Raw genomic sequence first — 21172 nt, 5'->3', positions numbered from 1 at the left:
CTGACTATAAGTACATGTGTGTATTATGGTAAATGAATGTGTTGCAGATGTGTTTTCATGGCGTGTATGACGATATTTTAGCCTTGTTCTTTCAGCTGTAGCCTTAGTGGTGCGAAACAGACTTGGGAGTAAATAGAAAAGAAATGTGTAAATATTCTCTCATCACACATTCACTGACGTGTGTCGGCTTCTTGAGTCGTGTCTCACAGTCTCCGGCTACTTTAATGTTTGGTGTGGGTGATTTTAAGTTATGGAAGGAAACTTCCTTACTGCTTAGAATCATATTTATATATATTTTTATTTATTTGCCCAAAAGTCAGTTTCACATCGCTGGGGTCTCAGCTGAAAGAATAAGAATACATCAAAGTAAAACATTAACGTGAATACACGTGTTATTATAGTCAGATCTATCGCGTTATAGATGAAGCAGTGATATTATAAATCGGTTAATTTACAGAATGACAGTTAGTGATTTCTTGCCAGCTGTCCTTCCAGCATTTGTCAGTTTAAACTGCGTTACTTTCAGCATGAATTATGTTCATGTTGTTGATGTTGGTCTCAGAGTGCACCAGACTGATGCATTTAACTTTAAAATGTACAACATTTTCTTCCAGGTGAACGTGTCCCCGGCCCCCTCTAGAAAACCAACACTAACTAGAAAATAAAAACTCAATTAGTCTACTGGATCAAGCTAAAGACAGTACCAAATCTTAGCGTGGACTCAATGAGCGTTGTTAATTGTATCTTTTCCGGAGGACCTCCTCCCGGGAGCAAAGACCAAAGTCTCTCAATTCATCAGCGCAGCTAATCGGGGATAAGAATGTTCTTATTAGGAAAGTATTTCCTGCTCAAGCTAAACCGTGGCCTTTGTTTCTAGAGTTTCAACCGAGAACGTGCCAATCCTCTGGGGAAGTATAGAGGTTATTTTCATGCATTCAATTAGTTCATTTGTTGTATGCATGCGCAGTATGTGTTGTCTTTAACATATCTAATCATCAAAACATGTCAACATTTTAAAGGAAAAATAAGAATGAGCCTGTTCAACACCGATGTACTTTAAAGCCCTTTTACTTTGACCAGGATTGTGACTACATAGATATGAAATGATCAAGATGTCAAGGACCAAATGATGGAAAGAGAAAACATGGCTAAACTGAGCTTTAAGTTAATCTTCTACAGTAAGTGAGGCAAGGCACAGTCTGACATTTGAGTCATACAAGACTTGGTGTCCTCTTTACAAACGTAGTAGAAATACCGCTCTGATAAACAAATAAAACCAGTTTATGATCAAAATGTAACATCAGTATGAGGCTGATCCGAAGCGGTAACTTTCCTTCCAGTTGTTTGAACAATTTTATCATGCTACACATATGCTACAATCTCTCGTGTGGAAAATACCGTTTAAAAATTATAATAATGTTCCCTTTATTTTGAAAATATATGGAAACTGTCCATTATTGACCATATTTTGCATTTTGTAATTTGATGTTACATGTTTTCGGTGTATTTATGTCATATCACATAGCATCATTTTCAGTAAAAATCATTATAACTTATAACCTTCAGCATAATGAGCTCAGCTGGATTCATTAAGAGTTAATCAAACAGTAAAAACACATTCGGGTAACAGAAAGAGACATGATAATATACAGTACGGAGATTGTGATCATATATGCACTGAAACTGTACACGTCAATACACAGACGGACAGACACACACTCACACATTCACACATTCACACACAAGCAGTCTTCAGAGATCTGGCGTCATGTTTCTCTCTCGACTTCAGAGTGAGTCGGCGCCGTGCTGAGTGCTGAACTCCTGGAAATCCTCTGGGATGGTGTCTGTGGAAGTGAGAAGTCGGGTATCATGAGATGAGCTCAGACTCTAAAGCCAAAACGAGGCCAAACCAATTCTATTCACAGCTGTAGTCTGCAACAACAACATCAGATCTCAATCTAAAATCACTTTCCAGACGCAAGCAATGAAAGACCGTAAGAAGATATGTATTGGAAACAAACCTCAAGACAATCGCTGCATAGCATGCAATCAGCGTAATTCAAAATATATAAAAATAATAGAATATGTGGATTTGTGATTCAGTGTTCCTCCCTCACCATTGCAGCGGTATTTCAAATTGGACCAGATGATGTTTTCCTGAGAGAAACAGAACACGCCGAGTCGTCCTCCTCTCATGGTCGTGTCAATTGTCACGCCAGAGTCGGCCACCAGCTCAGTTCCTTCATAGAACCGCGCCCTAAACAAAACACACAATTAAAACAAATAATCGACGTTCCACTCTCACCACTTTGGGGAAATATGCTTATTCACTTGCTTGCTGAGAGTTAGATGGAGCAACAATTACGGGTTTTTTCGTGTAATCAATATGAAGATTGTCCGGAACACGGTTGGTCGTATACCTGATGTATCCAACCTGTGGGCGATGCTGCAGGTACCAACGGTAGGACACCTTGTCCTTCCAGCCCACATTCCTGGGGTCCTTCCACAGCAGACGCACCTGGTCGTTGGTGTCTCCCGTGTGCCACAGAGAGTTTCTCAAGTGCTCCCCGGGACCCGATTTAGACTTCACAGCCTGATGAACAGCGACAGATAACAGAGAGAAGTAAGGGGGAGAGAGAGAGAGAGAGGACGAAATGTGGAAAATATGTCGAGGGATTAAAAATAGGATGAGCACGAATCTGCTGCCTGGGGGAGTTGATGACTTGTGCTTTCACCTTAAGTTGGATGCCGGGCTCAGCCACAGCTCTGAAGGGTGTTGCCTGCCAGTAGGTCTGTTCAGTCTGCTTCCACATCACCACGTAGAAGGAGGACGAATCCTGGTAGCCAAAGATGAAGCCGGCGTAGTCGTCGTCGGTCACTGTATTTACGTGAAATGTTCCTTCGAAGTCCACTCCACTGAAAGCAGTGTAACCTGGCAACAGAAATCAGTATATTACTGATGTTCAGACATTGTGCATTTTATTCACTGATATTCAACGCAGAGGAAATACTTCTTACCAACAGCAAGTCCTGGGTCACTATTCATGGTCTGGATAATTTCCATTCCCTGTGTGAGAAAGAGTTGTGAATAAGACATTTTGCACCCTGATGCCTTCATCTGCTACACTGTACACGAATTAATGCAGAAGCAGACAGCCAAATAATTCCATCAGATTGTCAGATGATACGGCTATATTAAGTCTGCTGCTGGAGATTGCCACTTTTAAAGACTGGTGTGACAGCCACCACCTCATTTTTAACGGTAATACCAAAAGACAGAGGAAATCATATTTGAGAGCTGCAGCTCATGGCCCTGTAATCATTGGTGACAGTGCAATTGAGCAGGTGTGCTCCTATAAGTACTCGGGAATACAAATGGACAATAAATTAAATTTAGAGTGTCCACGTTGATTATCCGTGTGCTAGGCTGGCTCAGAGGCTTTCTCTGCAGACTCAGACTGAACTGAGATCACGTCAACGTTGGACAACGCTGTGCTGGAAAGCATCATTAAATATGGTATGGCACCTCACAGTTAAAAAATCGAGAATCAACAACACGGTTAAACGAGGCACTGTTGTATATTGTCTTGTGTATTTTTTGTCGTCGTGGTACGATTTCACGCATCACGATTCACATTTCTTATTGTTATTGGTTCTGTTGTTTAGATAAAAATATCGACCATAGCTGCTTCAACTTGTATATGGAGAGGGAATTTTCAGCTTTTAGTAATCTCACCTGGTTCAGAACAACCCAGTTGGGGTCGATCTGGGCGTCGCCCTCAGGGTCCAGCACCACCGTCTGATAGGCCCTGAAGTCAGTCAAGGTGACCTCAGCATTCTCAGGGCAGTTGTCGATCCTGTCAATCACTTTGTCCTGGTCAAAGTCAGACTCGCACATGTCTCCAACTCCATCATCTGAGGGACAACAGAGAGGAGATTTAGACTTAAATTAAAGTAAGAAAGACCGTGAGTCATTGTTCCAATAGGTCAGAGGTGCAGAGACTTGTTAACAGTTTTTGATTACACACACTGGCAAAGATTGTGTTGCGTCATTTATTCAAAGTAACGAGCTCCTTTTAAATCCTTTTTAAACCAGCGTGTTTCCTGCGTTGTCACAATGAGGAGATTTCAGACTGGCTTAAGCAAAAATGTCAAAAAGGCCGACAGAGCTGAATATAAAACATCCCCAAATGTCCTTTCTTAAGGGGCTATTCACATTTCAAGCAAAAGAGCAAGGCTGTATGTTGCATTGGTTTAATATAGATGGATTGTATCTCTCTAGTCTGCACCCTGCTGTGTGGGTTCAGCATTAGAGCTGCTGTGTCTGCCGTGGTTAAAAAAGTGCCACGCTGTAGTCTACTCGGTGGTGTTCGTGTCTTGTAGTGTGCAGTTCTGATATGGATTATTAAATGGAAGGAAATGTGTTGATGCACTTTTATCACTGTGGAAGTGCAACAGCTGCTACGACGTCAAGAAGGTCCGACTTGGCGGTTCTTGGCATAAAAGCTTCATTCTGTGTCAACGATTGAATTGATGCTCAATCGGGCAAATGCCTGAATGTCTTGTGTGCATCTTGTAAAACATTTGGACTCAGTAAATACACTTTTTGTGTTTTGTTATTTTCCCAACTGTCAGCTCCAACTTACATCTCTTGACTCCCTGACTGCCAAAAAAAGCTGTCTTGACTTGATTTGAATTGACACTCCAGGGGGCATGTTTTACACAGAAAATGTCCCAATGAGTCACCAAAAATGCCACTCAATGTGCTCACAGTTGCTTTTGTTTGATCTGCGTTGGTGTGCAACTGGGGACCAAAATTGCTTTCAAAGGAAAGTCAGGGAGCAGTTCGGGGAGAATGTGGAGATGAAATTATGAACATTTATCTGATCACCAGGCTGGTTTTCAGCCAAATATATCAACAATCATATGTGATTATTACTGTAAACTGATTTGACTGCGTGGTATATGAGGAGGTGCGATGTCTTTTAGACCATCGCTCACCGTTGTCGTCGATCTGGTCAGGATTTGGTGCCAGCCGGCAGTTGTCTGGTCCCGGTGGCAGAGTGTCAGGGATCCCGTCGTTGTCGTCGTCATCGTCACACTCGTCACCCAGCCCGTCTTTGTCACTGTTGTTGATAAAATTAGCATATATACAGTTTTAATCAGCAATTAGCTCATATACAGCTTAATCAACAGCTAGTTTATATGCAGCTTTAAGTAGCAACTAGCTTATATACAGTTTATTCAACAGCTAGCTTATATACAGCTTAATCAGCAACTAGCTTATATATACAGTTTAATTAATCACTAGTATATTTGTAGTTTTAATAACCATTATCTTATGCAGCACTATTAACCACTTATACAGTGCTCACAACACAGCAAGGCCAGAGAGAAGCAGGTGAGAGGTTACTTATTTAACTGCGTCACAAAAGAACAGGCAGCCATCTTTAGAGAAGATAAGGAAGACACAATAGACAGTGAGATTCAAGCGAGGGCCAACGCCCAGCTGAGCCCGGCTTTCTCCACACACTCTTTCCCAGGTCCTCTCGCCTCAAACTCTCACTCACACTGACGGAAACCAACGCCTATTGGGAGGGGCCAAAGGTGAATGGACATTCACGGCCTCCACCCAGGTGTCATAACGTACAAACGTGCCACGCCTGCATCTTTGACTTTGGCCAATGTGTAGCAAGGGGCGGACCCCATATATTAAGGATGATGCTGATGTGTTTAAGCGTGTCTTATGGTGGACCTCTGAGAGGGAAATCATTAGAGCCCATGCATGTTTAATTGTGTTGGCTGAATAACTTTGTTCGATAAATAAACCTATTGCTTTTGATTTAAACTATACGCCTCTGAGAGCTTCTGTTTCATTCTTAAACCTGCTCTAAGTGTGAAAAACAGCTACAGCACATTTTTTCACAACAAAGTGGTGACCCCGACGTGATCTGATACGATACAGAGCTTCAGGTTAGAATGTTAACAGGCCTCTCCTTTTGATTCCAGATAACGGCGCATCACTCCCTTCGAGGCTGGGAACCCGATAATTGCCATCGGAGCGAAATTGCAGTCGGGGGGTCTGAGACGCACCGGTGCACATCTCAAGGTATGCAGAGACCTATTTAACTGAATTCTGCAACATTGTATTCATAGAAATATTCTAAATTGTGCTCAGACTGTCCGAACTGTAAGTATTTGCTTAGTATAGAATATGGTAAAGATTAAACACACAGCAACAGAGTTGTTATACAGCCATTTGGGGGTTTGTGAATATGTATGAATGTGCCCATCAGAAAACGTCAAATAACGGCGAGAAATGACGCATTTGTGATAGCGTAGAGGTGAGGTGTTGTAAGCCGTGTAACGCATTTGCTCGCAGACACGCGCTTCACGCTGAGCACTCGAATTCATGTCACAAAAGGCGTAATCTCTAACGTACTTATGGGATGTTTTGGGCTACGAAGAAATTGCATAACATGACGGGGATATATGTATATGTCATTGATGTCATTGATAAACTGTAAATTGTATTGAGAGAATTGACCGTGAAATATTCGTATCAAGTCATCGAGTGTGTTACGTGTGGTGTAAAAACCAAGTTTACTCTGCTTAGAGTAACTCTTATAAAGTTTCTGCATGGGAGCACAAGTTTTAAGTTAGCCGATGTATCATTGATAGCGGACCAAGAGAAAATTACCTTATTGAGATCATCAAATCTCCGGATCTAGATTTGTGTGCGGCGTTTAGTGGAAAACCATGATATCTCTGCTTAGAGAATCCTCGACGGAGTTTCTGGGCGAGAGCACAAAATCTACGTTAATTGATGTGTCGTTAATAATGGACGTTGTGTAATAAAGTAACTAAGAGAAAAGGACCCGCAGAGTCCTATGTTACTTAAGGTGTTTAAATTGTGTTGTTTGATGTATTGCGTTGGTGGTGTGGTTGGTAGCACCGCGGACTTCCACGCGGAAGGGCCGTGATCACGGCCCAGCCAAAGCAGATATTGTGATGCATTAAAATAGCGCTGTTTTCTTTGATATGTGTACGATAGGGACAGAATTGATTATAATTTGACTGATTGTTTGCTGAAAAAGCATTTGTTTTTCATTTGTATCGTGGTCGAGAGATCAGCGGTACACAGTCGGTTTGCTGAGATTGAGGAAAAAGACAAATTGCGGTTAAAATGCATTGCTGATGAAAGTGTGTCCAAAAGGAAAAAGAATCAGCTCATCCGCAGGCCGTGCTTCTGACTGATTTATATTTAAAGAGACAGCCGTGTATGTTCTAATGTGTGTTCATTGTTTCACTGCATTTGTAAAAGTATTACTTACATGCTAGACCGTATTTGTGAATTGTGCGCATTTTAAATTTGGTTTAATTGGTGTTGACTGTGTTTGTTTGCTGAGAAGCAGTTGTCATTTGTGCAGGCGTCCAAGAGGTGTCTGTTTGTTTAGTTTGATAAAGTGGATTAACTGTCAAGGAATGGGAAAAAATCCTTTATAATCTGACTGTTTTTTTTGGTTGCTAAAAAGCTGTTTGTCATTTGCGTTGTGATCGAACGATCAGTAGCGCGCTGGTCTGTTTGATGAGGTTGAAAAAAAAAAAAAAAGAGCTTGCTGATGGAATGTGATGAGTGTGTAAAAAGAGCTGTACATCTCTTCTACAACTCCGTGGTTGTGACTGATTTATGCTTAAAGACACGGCAGCGTGTGTCTTGATTATCTAGTATGAATGCGGTTGACTCCGTGCTTGTGACTGATTTATGCTTAAAGACACGGCAGCATGTGTTGTGATTATCTAGTATGAATGCGGTTGACTATTTGCTGAGCTGTACGTTTTAACTTTTGTTTATTTGTTTGTCTGTATTACTAAAGATATTCCTTTGCCGTGTAGGTGATCTCTGTGCATTTAAAAAAAAAAAAAAAAAAAAGGCAGTGTGTTGCAATTTTGTTTGAATGAAAGTGCATGTTTGAAGCGTACATAACCACGGCTGTGTATGGATTCGATTTCGTTTAAATGAGTGCGATTATTAGGAGCATATATGTAAGCGCTGAGACCTGGTTCAGAGTTTATGCTGTTTCTGAGTTTCTTTGTGCGTTAGAGACAGCCAGCTGAGGCCGTGCTTGGTGTTTGAAAATGTTGGTGTGTTGTTTCAAAGGTTGGTGTCCAGAGTAGGGAAAACACACATTATACACGACTGTTACATTCACACACACACATAAATCACTAGAATATGCTGAGAGACAGCTGAGGGCTAATATAAGTGTCAGTTTTACTGGCATAGTTAAATTTATTGGAAAATTGTGTTCCTTAGGGATCGTTAGCAAAGTGTAATGCGGAAACACAGCAGTCCAGGAATGCTACCAGGAAGAAAAAAAAAAAAAAAAAAAAAAGTTTTAAAGCTAATACACAGCTTCTATTGTTCCAGCCAGACAGTCGCTAAAAGTATGAATATACAAGGTTAACAGCTGCTACAAATCTTCTATTCATTTAGTCAAGACTGGCGGTGGGAATATTAGGGAGGATTTGACTACTCCTGATAAAAAATACAGACGCGGCCTTGATTTGTGTCTACTTACAAAGACAAAGACAGTTACAAAGACAGTTAGCGGAAGATATTTAAAAAGGTGGGGGCAAGGTTAACACTCTCTCTCTGCCTTATAAAATATTTAGTTACAAGCCATTGCTTGAGTAATTAAAACATAGCATTTCACACCTAGCAGGGGTATATAGGCAGATTTGTAAATAATATATATTCATACACTGTTAAATAATATGCGTAATACTTGTAATGCTTATATGCGGAGTTGTGAGGTCACTGTATGAAGGTTTAAAACGCCGAGAGAAGCACTCCGTCATTCTCTCGTACAACAGAATAAAGATCAGTGACCTCTGCACGGTAATGCTTGCTAAAACCATAAGATTATGGCTGAAAATTGCCACATTAGTATAATGGACGAGCTTTTGTGTCCATTCACACAGAGACTTCGAAACAACTCTATAACTGTACTGTTTTCGTCCTCTTCACCATAAAGTGTTAATACTAAAATAGACCATCATTTCACACACACACATATCACAGAGAAAAGCAGGTTTTAAGACATGCAGCTGTGGGAATGACATTGATCTGAGTTCAACCAGACACCAGAAAACTTGGGAGGAGCGCTGGCTCCCTCTGCTGGTGCTTCATGATAAAAAAAAAATAATAACATTTCTCATGCATGTTGGCTTTTCCTGTGGCCTTTTCAAGAACTGCAACAGGAACATTTGACAGGAGCTTTGGCTCCATCGTGTGGACATTTGGGAATACTGATGTCAGCCTTTTATTGAATATTACAGAAACACACATCATGGCGGAGAAATATTCCTCTTATCTGTGCATCTTGGAGAATGCAGTCCAGGAACAGAGCAGGATTAATGGACGAAGCAAACTTTGGCCAGTGGAACAGCTCGCCTACAAAAGATTGATAAAACGATGGAAAGATAAAGCCATTTGGGATGGAGAACGGCTGAATTGTTCCCCTTCAGAAGAAATGGTACAACAGATGAACAGGGAAGTGATGAGACACTGTGAAGAGAAGAAGAACGAATGGCAGGACAGAAATCCAAGATATCTAAACATGGGAAAAAGAACAGCAAGAAACAACGCAGCTGCAGAAAAAGGCGTCTGGCCTTATCTTAAAAGGTGCTTCGATTTTGATAACAACAGGATGGGCAGCAAGCTGATTCTCACTGGAATCGAGAAGAGATGGATGGAGCGGGCTGGCAAAGAGCCATGGAACGCAATGGAGCTGGATGCTGAAGCAGCACGTTCACCACTAGAGGCCGCCAAACACAGCGGAGGCATGTTCCCGGCCCTAACACCCTCATCCACTGCCCCTCCCTCATATGCCGACAACCCATTCACCCCTATCGACAATGACAAGCCCAAGCATGAACAAAGCAACCTGTATCCTGACCTGCCACCGCAACACAAAGACATGCATGACCATGAACAAAGCCAACTGCACCCTGATCTCCCACCTCCCCCTCCTGATTATGTGCCCACAAACCCTTTCATTCAGGCTCCAGTAAGACCAGTATCAAAGGGGTTCCTGAAAGGCATCTTCGCAGTAGATGAAGGAGAGCTGCAGATACCTGTCTCAGTAGAGGAAAAAGAGAGAAGAAAAAGAGCGAAGCAAGTTGAGAAGACTGTGGGATACCTGATGACTCAACTGAGCGCCCTAGGGCTGCGAAACACACCCGGACCTGAAACTACACCTACACTAATTGTCGACGCACACAATGAGCCACGCTTCGATGCTTTCGAATCGACTGCCCCACTCGAAACTCGGCACAGAGTGAGCAACTCAATCAGAGACCGTTACCAACACAGACAAGAAGACGAAACACAAGAGGATATTCAAATCCTGGAACAACAACTGGAGGAGCTCGAACAGCTGGAATAAGCCCATGCAGCAACAGGCTATACGCCTTACATGGAGGCTAGTGGATATGCTATACCACAAGCGGACCTGTGGGTTCCTGGTACAGAGGAAGAGAAGGAGCTGATCGAACTAGCTGCACAGCCAGCCAACGAACACAAATGGCCACAAACACATGAAGTACAGAGGCTAACGCTAAATGGAAATTTCACAGGATATGCCACAGCCCCATCAACAACGCGCAGTGGACAACAATATGGGCCTAACTCATGTCAGATGCCACTCAGACCAGCTCCAACAGCTGCAGCCCCTCACCAGATGGCATTTATTCCCTTCTCCTTCATGGACATGTCAACACTGCTGGCTGCACTTCCTTCACTGTCTTCAGGAGCAGAGCCATGGCTAGAAGAGCTAGATAAATATACAAAGTCCCACAAACTGGCACTTGGTGACTACAGAGGCCTGCTGGCCAGAGCATCAGACCCACACACACTGAAAAAGCTTGAAGCCGCAGCAGGAACCACAAACGCGCCTGACCCCACGCCCATAGGCGGTGTCAGGCTGGTACTACATCAGGCCTTAAGGAGAGAGTACCCCACCCCAACAGACCACAGCCAAATGTCAACCTTCATGGCCAAGCCTGGGGAGCCTGCTGCAGATCTCCTAGCTCGCGCTGAGCAAGTATGGAGAACAACATTTAGAGAATCCCCAGATGCATCTCAGACATCAATGGCACTCTGGAGAAGCATGGTGACCAAAGGATTGCCTGCAAAGGTAAGAGAGGCGATTGAAAACACTGTGGCCATCGCCTCCTTCACTCAATCGTCATGGAGAGAACATGTACTGCATCACTATGATAAACACAGAACAGCTGCAGAAGCATCAGATGTGGAGCTCAAGGCACTGCAAGTGGCACTGATGAAGAGACAGCTGTCTGACCTGGACTCGGCCCAAAAGATTGCTAAGGACAAAAAGAAGCAGATGGCTCAACTGGAAACACTAGCAGAACAAGTGGTCCCTGTAATGGTGCAGCAACCATGGCAACAAAATCAGAGAGGAGGACAAAGAGGAGGTGCCCAAGGGGGTGATCAAGGAGGCACTTTCTACTGCTACAACTGTGGAAAACCTGGTCACTATTCACGTGACTGCCGCTCACGTAGTCAGCCGCAACAACAAGGCCCAACACGTGGAAGAGGAGGAGGACCCAGAGGAAGAGGAAATTATCAGAGAGGAAGAGGAGGCTTTCAGGATCCACGAAACCAGAATCAAGCTGGACAGCCATACCAGGCGCCACTAGGAGGCACTGAGCAATGGCCGCAAAATGATCCTAGCTCCGGAGAAAATGTCAACCAGGCACTACAAGCTCAGTGGGCGAATAACTATTATCCCTACTAGGACACCCCACAACCACCTGGCACCGGCATCATGAAATTTGGACTAGCAAGTGAGCCAACTCTCACTTGCACAATAAACGGACAGGCACACACATTTTTGGTGGACACAGGGGCAACATATTCCAGCCTCACGTCTCCACAGGTCCTGTCATCTAAATATGTGTCAGTGGTTGGGGTCTCAGGCGCGCCAGAACGCCAGTGGTGCACTACACCTTTAAATGTCCAAATTGGAAGTCAACAATGGTCACACAGCTTCCTATCAGCGCCAAACTGCCCAGTAAACCTACTGGGCCGCGATCTGATGACTAAATTCGGTCTAACAATATGGCTAAACAACGAAGGGGTCCAGGTCTCACTGGACCCTCCCCCTGCAAGCACACTATCAATGCCTGTGCGAATACTATCTATGCCACAAACGTCCATTAATGTGGAATCATTGGCTGAAGAAGTGTACTGGCTGAGATGTCTAGCCACAGGACCAAGCACACCAACAATTCAATTCTGGTTCAACATACACAGAGAACAGATCCAAAGACTGCATCCATATAAAACTCCTCTACCATATGTGCACTGCACTATGAATGTCACGGACGATCCAGACTGCCCATATGCTGAAGATTGGGACATCAATATGGCTCACCTAACTCCACAAATAATATGTCATGATGTGTATTGTGGAAAAGAAGGCGTGGCAGCAGCAGTGCTATTGGATGATTATCAGACCAAGTGGTATGGTCTCAGCAAAGAATCTGCTCCACACGTCACCCTAGCGGTTGGATTTGGACAAGAGGCCAGAGGACTCGGCCCCATGATAAAAAGAGCACATACTCTGTCATGGACACACACGGATACAGCAGGACTGCTGAAGGCAACAGAAGAAGATATGTGGCGATGGATCATCTCTACCAAAGAACACACACTACCTGAACATTTACCACTGCCACGCCATCATGGTAAACCATGCACTGACCATCCTGCAACTCAAGCTCTATTGGACGGCGTGCCTGCGAAACTATGGACGACTGGCCCTTATGATGTGGGAAAATTGGCAACGGTCAAACCTGTGAAGGTGACGCTGTTGGATCCATTTGCACCTCCTATCTGGCATCCACAGTACAAACTAAAGCCAGAACAAATCGCAGGCATCGCCCCGACCATTGCAGGTCTGTTACAAGCTGGCGTGTTGGTGAAAACTCGATCACCATACAATACAGCGATATTGCCAGTGCAGAAAGCCGGAAACAACACAGGCTGGCGGATGGTACAAGATTTTCGACCAATCAATGATGCCACACAACCGGCGTCATATCCAGTTCCAGATCCACATATTGCCTTAACAAATCTCAGCCCACAGCACTCATATTTCACAGTAATTGACCTCGCTAACGCCTTCTTCAGCATCCCTCTGGACAAAGACTCACAGACACTGTTTGCTTTCACATTCAACGACCAGCAATACACCTACTCTCGCCTGCCACAAGGCTTTCGTTGTTCTCCAGGTTTGTTCAACCATCATCTCAGACTACACTTGTCTGATATAGAGGTGCCGGATGGTGTCGTCCTCATACAATATGTGGATGACCTCCTGATTGCTGCCCCATCTTCTGCCACCTGCCTGGAGGCCACTGAGACTCTGCTGCTGCTGTTAGCCTCAAAAGGCTACAAAGTTAAGAAGACCAAGGTCCAAACATGTAGGAGACAAGTCACATTCCTGGGTCGCACTCTCTCATCTAGCGGCCTGGCTGTAAGCACAGCCCACAGAGACAGCATTCTCCATCATGACAGACCTATCACCGTGGGACATATGCTGTCATTCCTGGGTCTAACAGGCTACTCTCGTAGTCACATTCCAGACTACACTGACCTCACCACCTGTCTCAGAAGCCTGCTCAAGGAACCAGGAACTAGAAACACCTCTGCCCCACTGGTGTGGACACAAGACGCTGAAGACGCGTTCACCAAACTCAAACAGACTTTGTCACATGCCTCAGCTCTTCAAGCTCCAGACTATTTACTCCCTTTTCACCTAGATGTTTCTGAACAAAAAGGAGGGATGGTAAATGCAGTTTTGTATCAGAAAAAAGGGGGAGAAAGAGTGGTACTCATGTATCACTCATCAAAACTGGACCCAGTTGAAGTTGGCCAATCCACCTGTACAAGACACATGGCGGCAATTGCAAAGGCGATCGAGAAAACATCCCACATTGTCATGTGCCACCCTCTGAAAATCCACACACATCATGGTGTGGCTGCATTCCTCCTCAGCAAAGAATTCACGTTCGGAGCTGCAAGAAAATCGAAAATTCAAAGAGAATGCACAAGACCACATATTGTCTATGAAACAGGAGGAATCAATATGGCGTCATCACTACAACAAGGACAAGAAGATCAACCACACAGCTGCGAAGCAAGAGCAATCATTGAAAACAAACTAAGGCCAGACCTGGGAAATACACCAATCCCAGGAGCAGAAATGTGGTTATACACGGATGGATGTTGCTACAAAGGAGAGGACGGAAACACAGCATCCTATGCTGTGGTGAGACAATTCGAAGACATGGAACACACAATAGTAGCATCAGGTATCCTACCTCAACCAGCATCAGCACAACTGGCAGAAGTCGAAGCGCTCATACAAGCCTTGAAAATAGCAGAAGGAAAATCTGTAAACATCTTCACAGATTCTGCTTACGCACATGGAGCAGCTCACGTTGATGGGCCCATGTGGCGAAGAAGAGGATACACAACATCAATGGACGCACCCATCAAACACAAGAAGGAAATCATGGCACTGGTGGAAGCTATGAAGCTACCAAAAAGAGTGGCAATCATGAAATGCAAAGGACATGATGGCAAGGCAAAGACCAGAATAAGTGTGGGAAACGACAAGGCAGATGAAGCTGCTAAAGAAGTAGGAGGATACAGACCAAAACAGATGGTTCTGAAAATAGCCATACAAGAACCCGAAATCACTGAAGAAACACTGATTGAGATACAGAAGAAGGCTGGACCATACGAATGGTCTGAATGGCAAAGGAAAGGAGCAACAAAAGGAGAAAGTGGACTTTGGAGATCCCATGATGGCAGAGTGGTATCACCAGCAGAATTATGTGTCTCACTGATACCAGAGGCACATGGACCAACGCACGAAGGAAAGAAAGGAACATTACAAAGGGTGGAAGCACTGTGGTGGCACCCACGCATGGAAAGCATGGTGTCCCTCTTCTGCGACGAATGCACCACCTGTGGGGATCACAATGTGAAGAAACCGTACAAGACACCTATGGGCTCTTATCCTGTACCATCAGCCTGCTTTCAAGACATCAGCATAGACTTTACTGACATGGGACATGAAAACAGAGTACAAGGAAAAAGATACATTTTGGTAATGGTGGACAGATTTTCAAAGTGGGTAGAGGCAATCCCAACTAAAAAAGAAGACGCACAGACAGTAATAAAGTGGCTGCAAACAGAACTAATACCTCGCTATGGTGTTCCTAGATGTATAAGGTCCGATAATGGTTCACATTTCAGTAATAAGCATTTGCAGGAAGTGGAAGCCAGACTAGGAATCAGACATAGATATGGATCAGTGTATCATCCACAGTCACAAGGACTGGTAGAGAGGGCAAATCAGACGCTAAAATCAAAAATAGCAAAGACATGTGCGGCATCAAAGCTGACATGGGTTGAAGCCTTACCATTAGCTCTAATGGCAATGAGGAGCGCAAAAGGAAATGAGACGCATCTTTCACCACATGAGTTAATGACAGGGAGGCAAATGCCTGGTCCTCCAAGAGACAGTAGTCATATACCAGCCTTAGATGTGCAGCAAGTTGAAATGAAGGCATATATGACTGCGTTAATCACTCTCACGGAGGCTCTCTCCAAACAGGTCCAGCGGACCAGTCCAGCTGACCAGGAGGAAGTGAAAAATCTCATCCGAGTGGGTGACTGGGTCAGGGTCAAAGTTCACAAGAGAAAGTGGACTGACCCCAGGTGGACAGGGCCGTACGAAGTGAAGGAGGTTACTTCACACTCGGTCCAGGTCATAGGTAAATCAGGAGCACCTTGGCACCACCTGTCACATTGTGCCCCAGCATCTGAGCGTTCCAGACCCTTAGCAGAGGTCCGAGGTGATCTGGCGCAAAATGGAGTGTGAGTGTAATCTGTTGGGGGAAACAGACGTCCAGCCACAGGGGATTCATCCCACTCCAGGTACCTGGAAAGACATGGGGATAGGTAAAAGAACTGGGTGGGTCCTATTGGGTTTGGGTGTGGCATTTGTGATATTCTTGACTTTGGGATTGAAAATGGGGGACAAAACAGTGAACAAACCGACTAGCGGAAACTATGGCTGTCTGCCAGAGGCAGTGCAAAATCTGACAGGGTTTGAGAGTCATCCAAGCTGCAATCTGACAACAAGTGGCAAGGATGTGAACATGCAAAATCTGACAAGGTTTGAGAGTCATCCAAGCTTCAATCTGACAACAAGCGGCGAGGATGTGAACAAAACTCAAAACGACCTCGAGAGAGGGAAGGTTAGGCAAAAAAGAGATGCCTCAGAACCGGCATACAAGCCACCACCAAAAGCGTGTCGTGCATATCTGACCTTAAACTATACCAAGGGGAGCAAAACCGTTTTTACTTTTGATTTGTGTGATGTGATTAACTGTGGAAGAAGTCCAAGAGCATGGAGAGGTCGTGCTGTGTATTTGTGTGCTGACAATGCCATAGTCAACAGATGTGAGAATTACGTGAACGTCCCGTCCACAGCGTTTTGTCGTTCCTGGGGGGCGGTAACTAAGCACACAGGGCGGTGGAAGCCAACAATGCGAGGGGAAAGTCCGAGAAGGACCTTATGGGACAAAATAGACTTCCAACGAGACTTTTCAGCAACAGCCAATCCCTTATCTCTGTCCCTGAACAACGTCACCAAAAGCAGCACAGGAAAAAACATAATATGGTTCGCCCTATTAGTGGACGTCCCAGGCAAAGACCCGAGAGTAGGAATTCAAATAAACATAATTCCGCACAGACAACCGCTACCACCAGACCCACCTACTGTCTTATCAGAAGACTTTTCTAAATGGACTCCCCAACAGGTGATCCAATTAGCTACAGGACAAGGAAGCGACAATGTATGGTTAAATTGGATTGTTGATAATGCTATAAAAAACAAAATGAGTGGCTGTGTAGCTTGTGCTGCAGCTAGACCAGCTATGTTCACCGAACCAGCACCACTATATCCTGAATCTGACCCAACAGGATACGCGTGCATGACAAAAATGACTAAAATGGCTACTCCACCACATTGCACTACTCTGGCATCCATATTCCCACCGATAGACAACCAAACTGCAGTAGGTTATTTCAAAGCTTACAAAGGACTAGGATCCAGATATGTCTGTTACCATTTCACCAACGATAGAGCTCAAATCCACCTAGGTAGTGTGCCAGAAGACTGGTGCAACATGACACGACCAGGCTCAGAGATAGGTTCTTGGGCTAGGGGAGGGCTATTCTACTACTGTGGGGGTCTGCGCTTATTCACTAACATACCACCATCTACAATAGGAGTCTGTGCTATGGTGAGGCTGGCAATGCCACTTACCTTAGTGGGAGACAAAATAATACAGGACCAAAACAAAGTACAAAGCCTGACCCAACGCAGACGCAGACATATCTTAGCTAAAAGAGCAGCTGAAGCTGAGTTCAGCCTGGACAGAGGTCCAACTTACATAGATGCTATCGGAGTGCCCAGAGGAGTGCCTAATGAATACAAATTGGTAGACCAAATTGCAGCAGGTTTTGAGAGTGTCGCAAGTATTATTCCATGGATAACTGTGAATAAAAATGTTGATCGTATCAATTATGTGCATTACAATGTTCTTCGTTTGGCTAATCATACTAGGGATGCAATAGAGGGTCTGGCTGAGCAGCTGGCCCCTACTTCTTTGATTACTGTACAAAACAGAATGGCTTTGGACATGTTGCTTGCTGAAAAAGGAGGTGTTTGCTCAATGTTTGGAGACCTGTGTTGCACTGTTATCCCCAACAATACTGCGCCGGACGGTTCAGTCACAAAAGCACTGAATAGTCTGAGGGCACTGTCAAACGAAATGCAGGAAGCATCAGGTGTGAACAATCCATTTGGAGATTGGATGGAAAACATGTTTGGAAAATGGAAGCACCTGATCTTGTCAATAGCAGTGTCAGTGGGTGTGTTCATTGCAATATTGGTCTCATGTGGATGTTGTATAATACCCTGTATTCGTTCTTTGGTTGGCCGTCTCATCACCACTGCCCTCTCCAAGGAACCATTACCACCCCCTCCTTATGGAGCTTACCCAGTATGGGAAGAGCAGAACAGCCTGGTAGGGTCAGGAGAGGCAGAGGAAGACACCAGCGTGTGAACAGGGTAGGAAAGAAAAGAAAGTGACGTCCTTCAGACGTCAAGAGAGGGATTTGTTGATAAAATTAGCATATATACAGTTTTAATCAGCAATTAGCTCATATACAGCTTAATCAACAGCTAGTTTATATGCAGCTTTAAGTAGCAACTAGCTTATATACAGTTTATTCAACAGCTAGCTTATATACAGCTTAATCAGCAACTAGCTTATATATACAGTTTAATTAATCACTAGTATATTTGTAGTTTTAATAACCATTATCTTATGCAGCACTATTAACCACTTATACAGTGCTCACAACACAGCAAGGCCAGAGAGAAGCAGGTGAGAGGTTACTTATTTAACTGCGTCACAAAAGAACAGGCAGCCATCTTTAGAGAAGATAAGGAAGACACAATAGACAGTGAGATTCAAGCGAGGGCCAACGCCCAGCTGAGCCCGGCTTTCTCCACACACTCTTTCCCAGGTCCTCTCGCCTCAAACTCTCACTCACACTGACGGAAACCAACGCCTATTGGGAGGGGCCAAAGGTGAATGGACATTCACGGCCTCCACCCAGGTGTCATAACGTACAAACGTGCCACGCCTGCATCTTTGACTTTGGCCAATGTGTAGCAAGGGGCGGACCCCATATATTAAGGATGATGCTGATGTGTTTAAGCGTGTCTTATGGTGGACCTCTGAGAGGGAAATCATTAGAGCCCATGCATGTTTAATTGTGTTGGCTGAATAACTTTGTTCGATAAATAAACCTATTGCTTTTGATTTAAACTATACGCCTCTGAGAGCTTCTGTTTCATTCTTAAACCTGCTCTAAGTGTGAAAAACAGCTACAGCACATTTTTTCACAACACTGTCCAGCTGGGAGCTATTTATTACGAATGGGCAATTATCCTTGGTGTCCTGGTGACCGTCGCCATCACTACAAGGGAAAGTGACACGATCGCATGATGTGAAAAAAGGCTGTAGTACTAGCAGTAGTATGAAACAGCAGTTCAGATATCTGCAAGAACACAACATGAAGACTGGGAGAATATCGTTACCTGTCTTGGTTTGTGTCACAGGAGTCTCCAACCAGGTCGTGGTCAATATCAGACTGAAACAAGAGCAGAGAGTTCACGAAAAACACCATTTCTTTTACACTTGAGGGACTCTAGTAACAAAGTGTACTCAGTTACTTTCCACCACAGCTATCCGTCCGTCCATCCCTCCATCTGGTTCTGACTGACCTGGTTTGGGTTGGGGATGTCGGGGCAGCTGTCGCAGGCGTCTCCCACTCCGTCTCCGTCCCGGTCCAGCTGGTCTCTGTTTTGGACAAGCTGGCAATTGTCCAGAAAGTTCTTCAGGCCTATGCTCGCCAGTCAACAGGAGGAGATGGTTCGTGTTATTTAGCAGTCAGTCTGACTCCGTCTCAGCAGGGAAATATATAGTATTGTCATGGATGACATATTCGGAGGTGGCAAGTACAGATAATATTGTACTGTAGTAGAATAAATACTCTTCTCATTGTCCCTTTTTCTGAACTCTCACAAAAGATATCAGTGAATTTCTATGATTCTGTGACAATAAGTCGATTGACAGAATATTTACCTGCAACAATTCTGATAATAAATCCAAAAATGCCCAAAAATATTTAGTTCCAGTTTACTCATTTTAGGAATTGGGGAATCTTATGTGTTAGTAAATTGATTTTACTCCGGCTTTTGGACCATTGGTCAGACAAAACAAGCTTTTTGAATATTTCAACTTGGGCTTTAAGACATTTTCCACTATTTTTGGTCAGTTTACAAACCCCTCGTTTTATAGAGAGAATTATCGGCAGATTGGAATCGTTGGCTGCAGACCTATCATAAAAGAAACCAAGTTACTGCCCAGTGGAAATATTAACAGATATGGATGTTGCCAATATGGAAGAATGATTACATGGATACATAATGAGATATTATCTTCATCTATTTGAATTGAGGTTTGATCTCTAAAATCAAAGTAATGCATTAAAGTAAGTCTCTCACACTTAGTGAAGTCAATCAGTGAATTTATATTTGATTTTTGAATGCATATGAAAAATGTAGACATTACATCCACACTGCTGTTTGAACTATATCGACTGAATGGCATGGTACTTGTAATTCCACCACTAGGTTGCACTGTTGTATTTGCTGTGAAGGTGAACGGCGGTTTGTGTTCAGATGCTATTTCTTATTCATCGCAGGGAGGCAGCAGCAGCCCCACGAATGCATAAAGGTCAAGCAGCAGCAATAGAGGAGAACCCATCTTCTCTGCCATGGGGTTTTCTGAGGTGTAATCATGCTGGTGAATGATCAAAGCTTGTGTTCGCTCAGGGGTCAGACTGCTTTTGGCCTTAACTTTTCTTTTTTTTTGCAGTGCTGTTTGTTATGCCTCAGCTGGCTTATAAAAACATCCATACAACTGCATTTTTTTTACAACATGATTAAGAGAGATTTGTACCGTAAAATCTGCATTATTTAATGTAAGAGCAGGGTGTAAATGTGAAGGAAGGAACAGAATAATACGTTTAATTAAACGGAGAGTGCCTTCAGTGCTGGTTATATAAGCACGAGCATCGGTGCTATTTTATTTATCTCCATACCGTCTCCATCCATATCATCATCGCAGGCGTCCCCTTTGCCGTCGCTGTCGGTGTCCTTCTGGTCCGGGTTCTCCACCGTGCGACAGTTATCACAGGCGTCGCCGTGGCTGTCCTTATCGCTGTTCCTCTGGTCCACGTTGGCCTTCAACCTGCAGTTGTCCTGAGACAGACGGAGAACACAAAGGCCCCGTTCACATCACGTGTATTTGTTTTCAGTGGACAAGCTTGCATGTGCATGCATGTTTTCGTACGGATTAATACAACTATATATATATCAACTGGAAGGAACTATAGATCGAGATAAGGATGTTGTTGGTTTGTGAC

The 21172-nt window shown here is 44.0% G+C and overlaps 1 protein-coding gene across 1 annotated transcript; it reads right to left on the bottom strand.

The window, feature by feature from the left end:
- Nucleotides 1-1052: 1052 nt before the first annotated feature.
- Nucleotides 1053-21044, bottom strand: LOC306792308 (thrombospondin-4-B-like; the record flags this gene model as incomplete). The annotated part of the gene is made up of 11 exons (XM_079289381.1): nucleotides 1053-1844; nucleotides 2118-2257; nucleotides 2421-2593; nucleotides 2736-2932; nucleotides 3019-3067; nucleotides 3737-3915; nucleotides 5002-5122; nucleotides 19087-19159; nucleotides 19281-19333; nucleotides 19467-19585; nucleotides 20849-21044. Coding segments are annotated over 11 exons (1359 nt in total), but the record flags the coding sequence as incomplete, so codon positions are not given.
- Between the last annotated feature and the right edge of the window lie 128 nt (nucleotides 21045-21172).

Source organism: Melanostigma gelatinosum, assembly GCF_949748355.1.
Source record: "Melanostigma gelatinosum genome assembly, chromosome: 18".
In the NCBI taxonomy this organism is placed as follows: domain Eukaryota; kingdom Metazoa; phylum Chordata; class Actinopteri; order Perciformes; family Zoarcidae; genus Melanostigma; species Melanostigma gelatinosum.
Note: the sequence above shows the minus strand (reverse complement) of the source record. Positions and strands in the feature narration are given on the sequence as shown.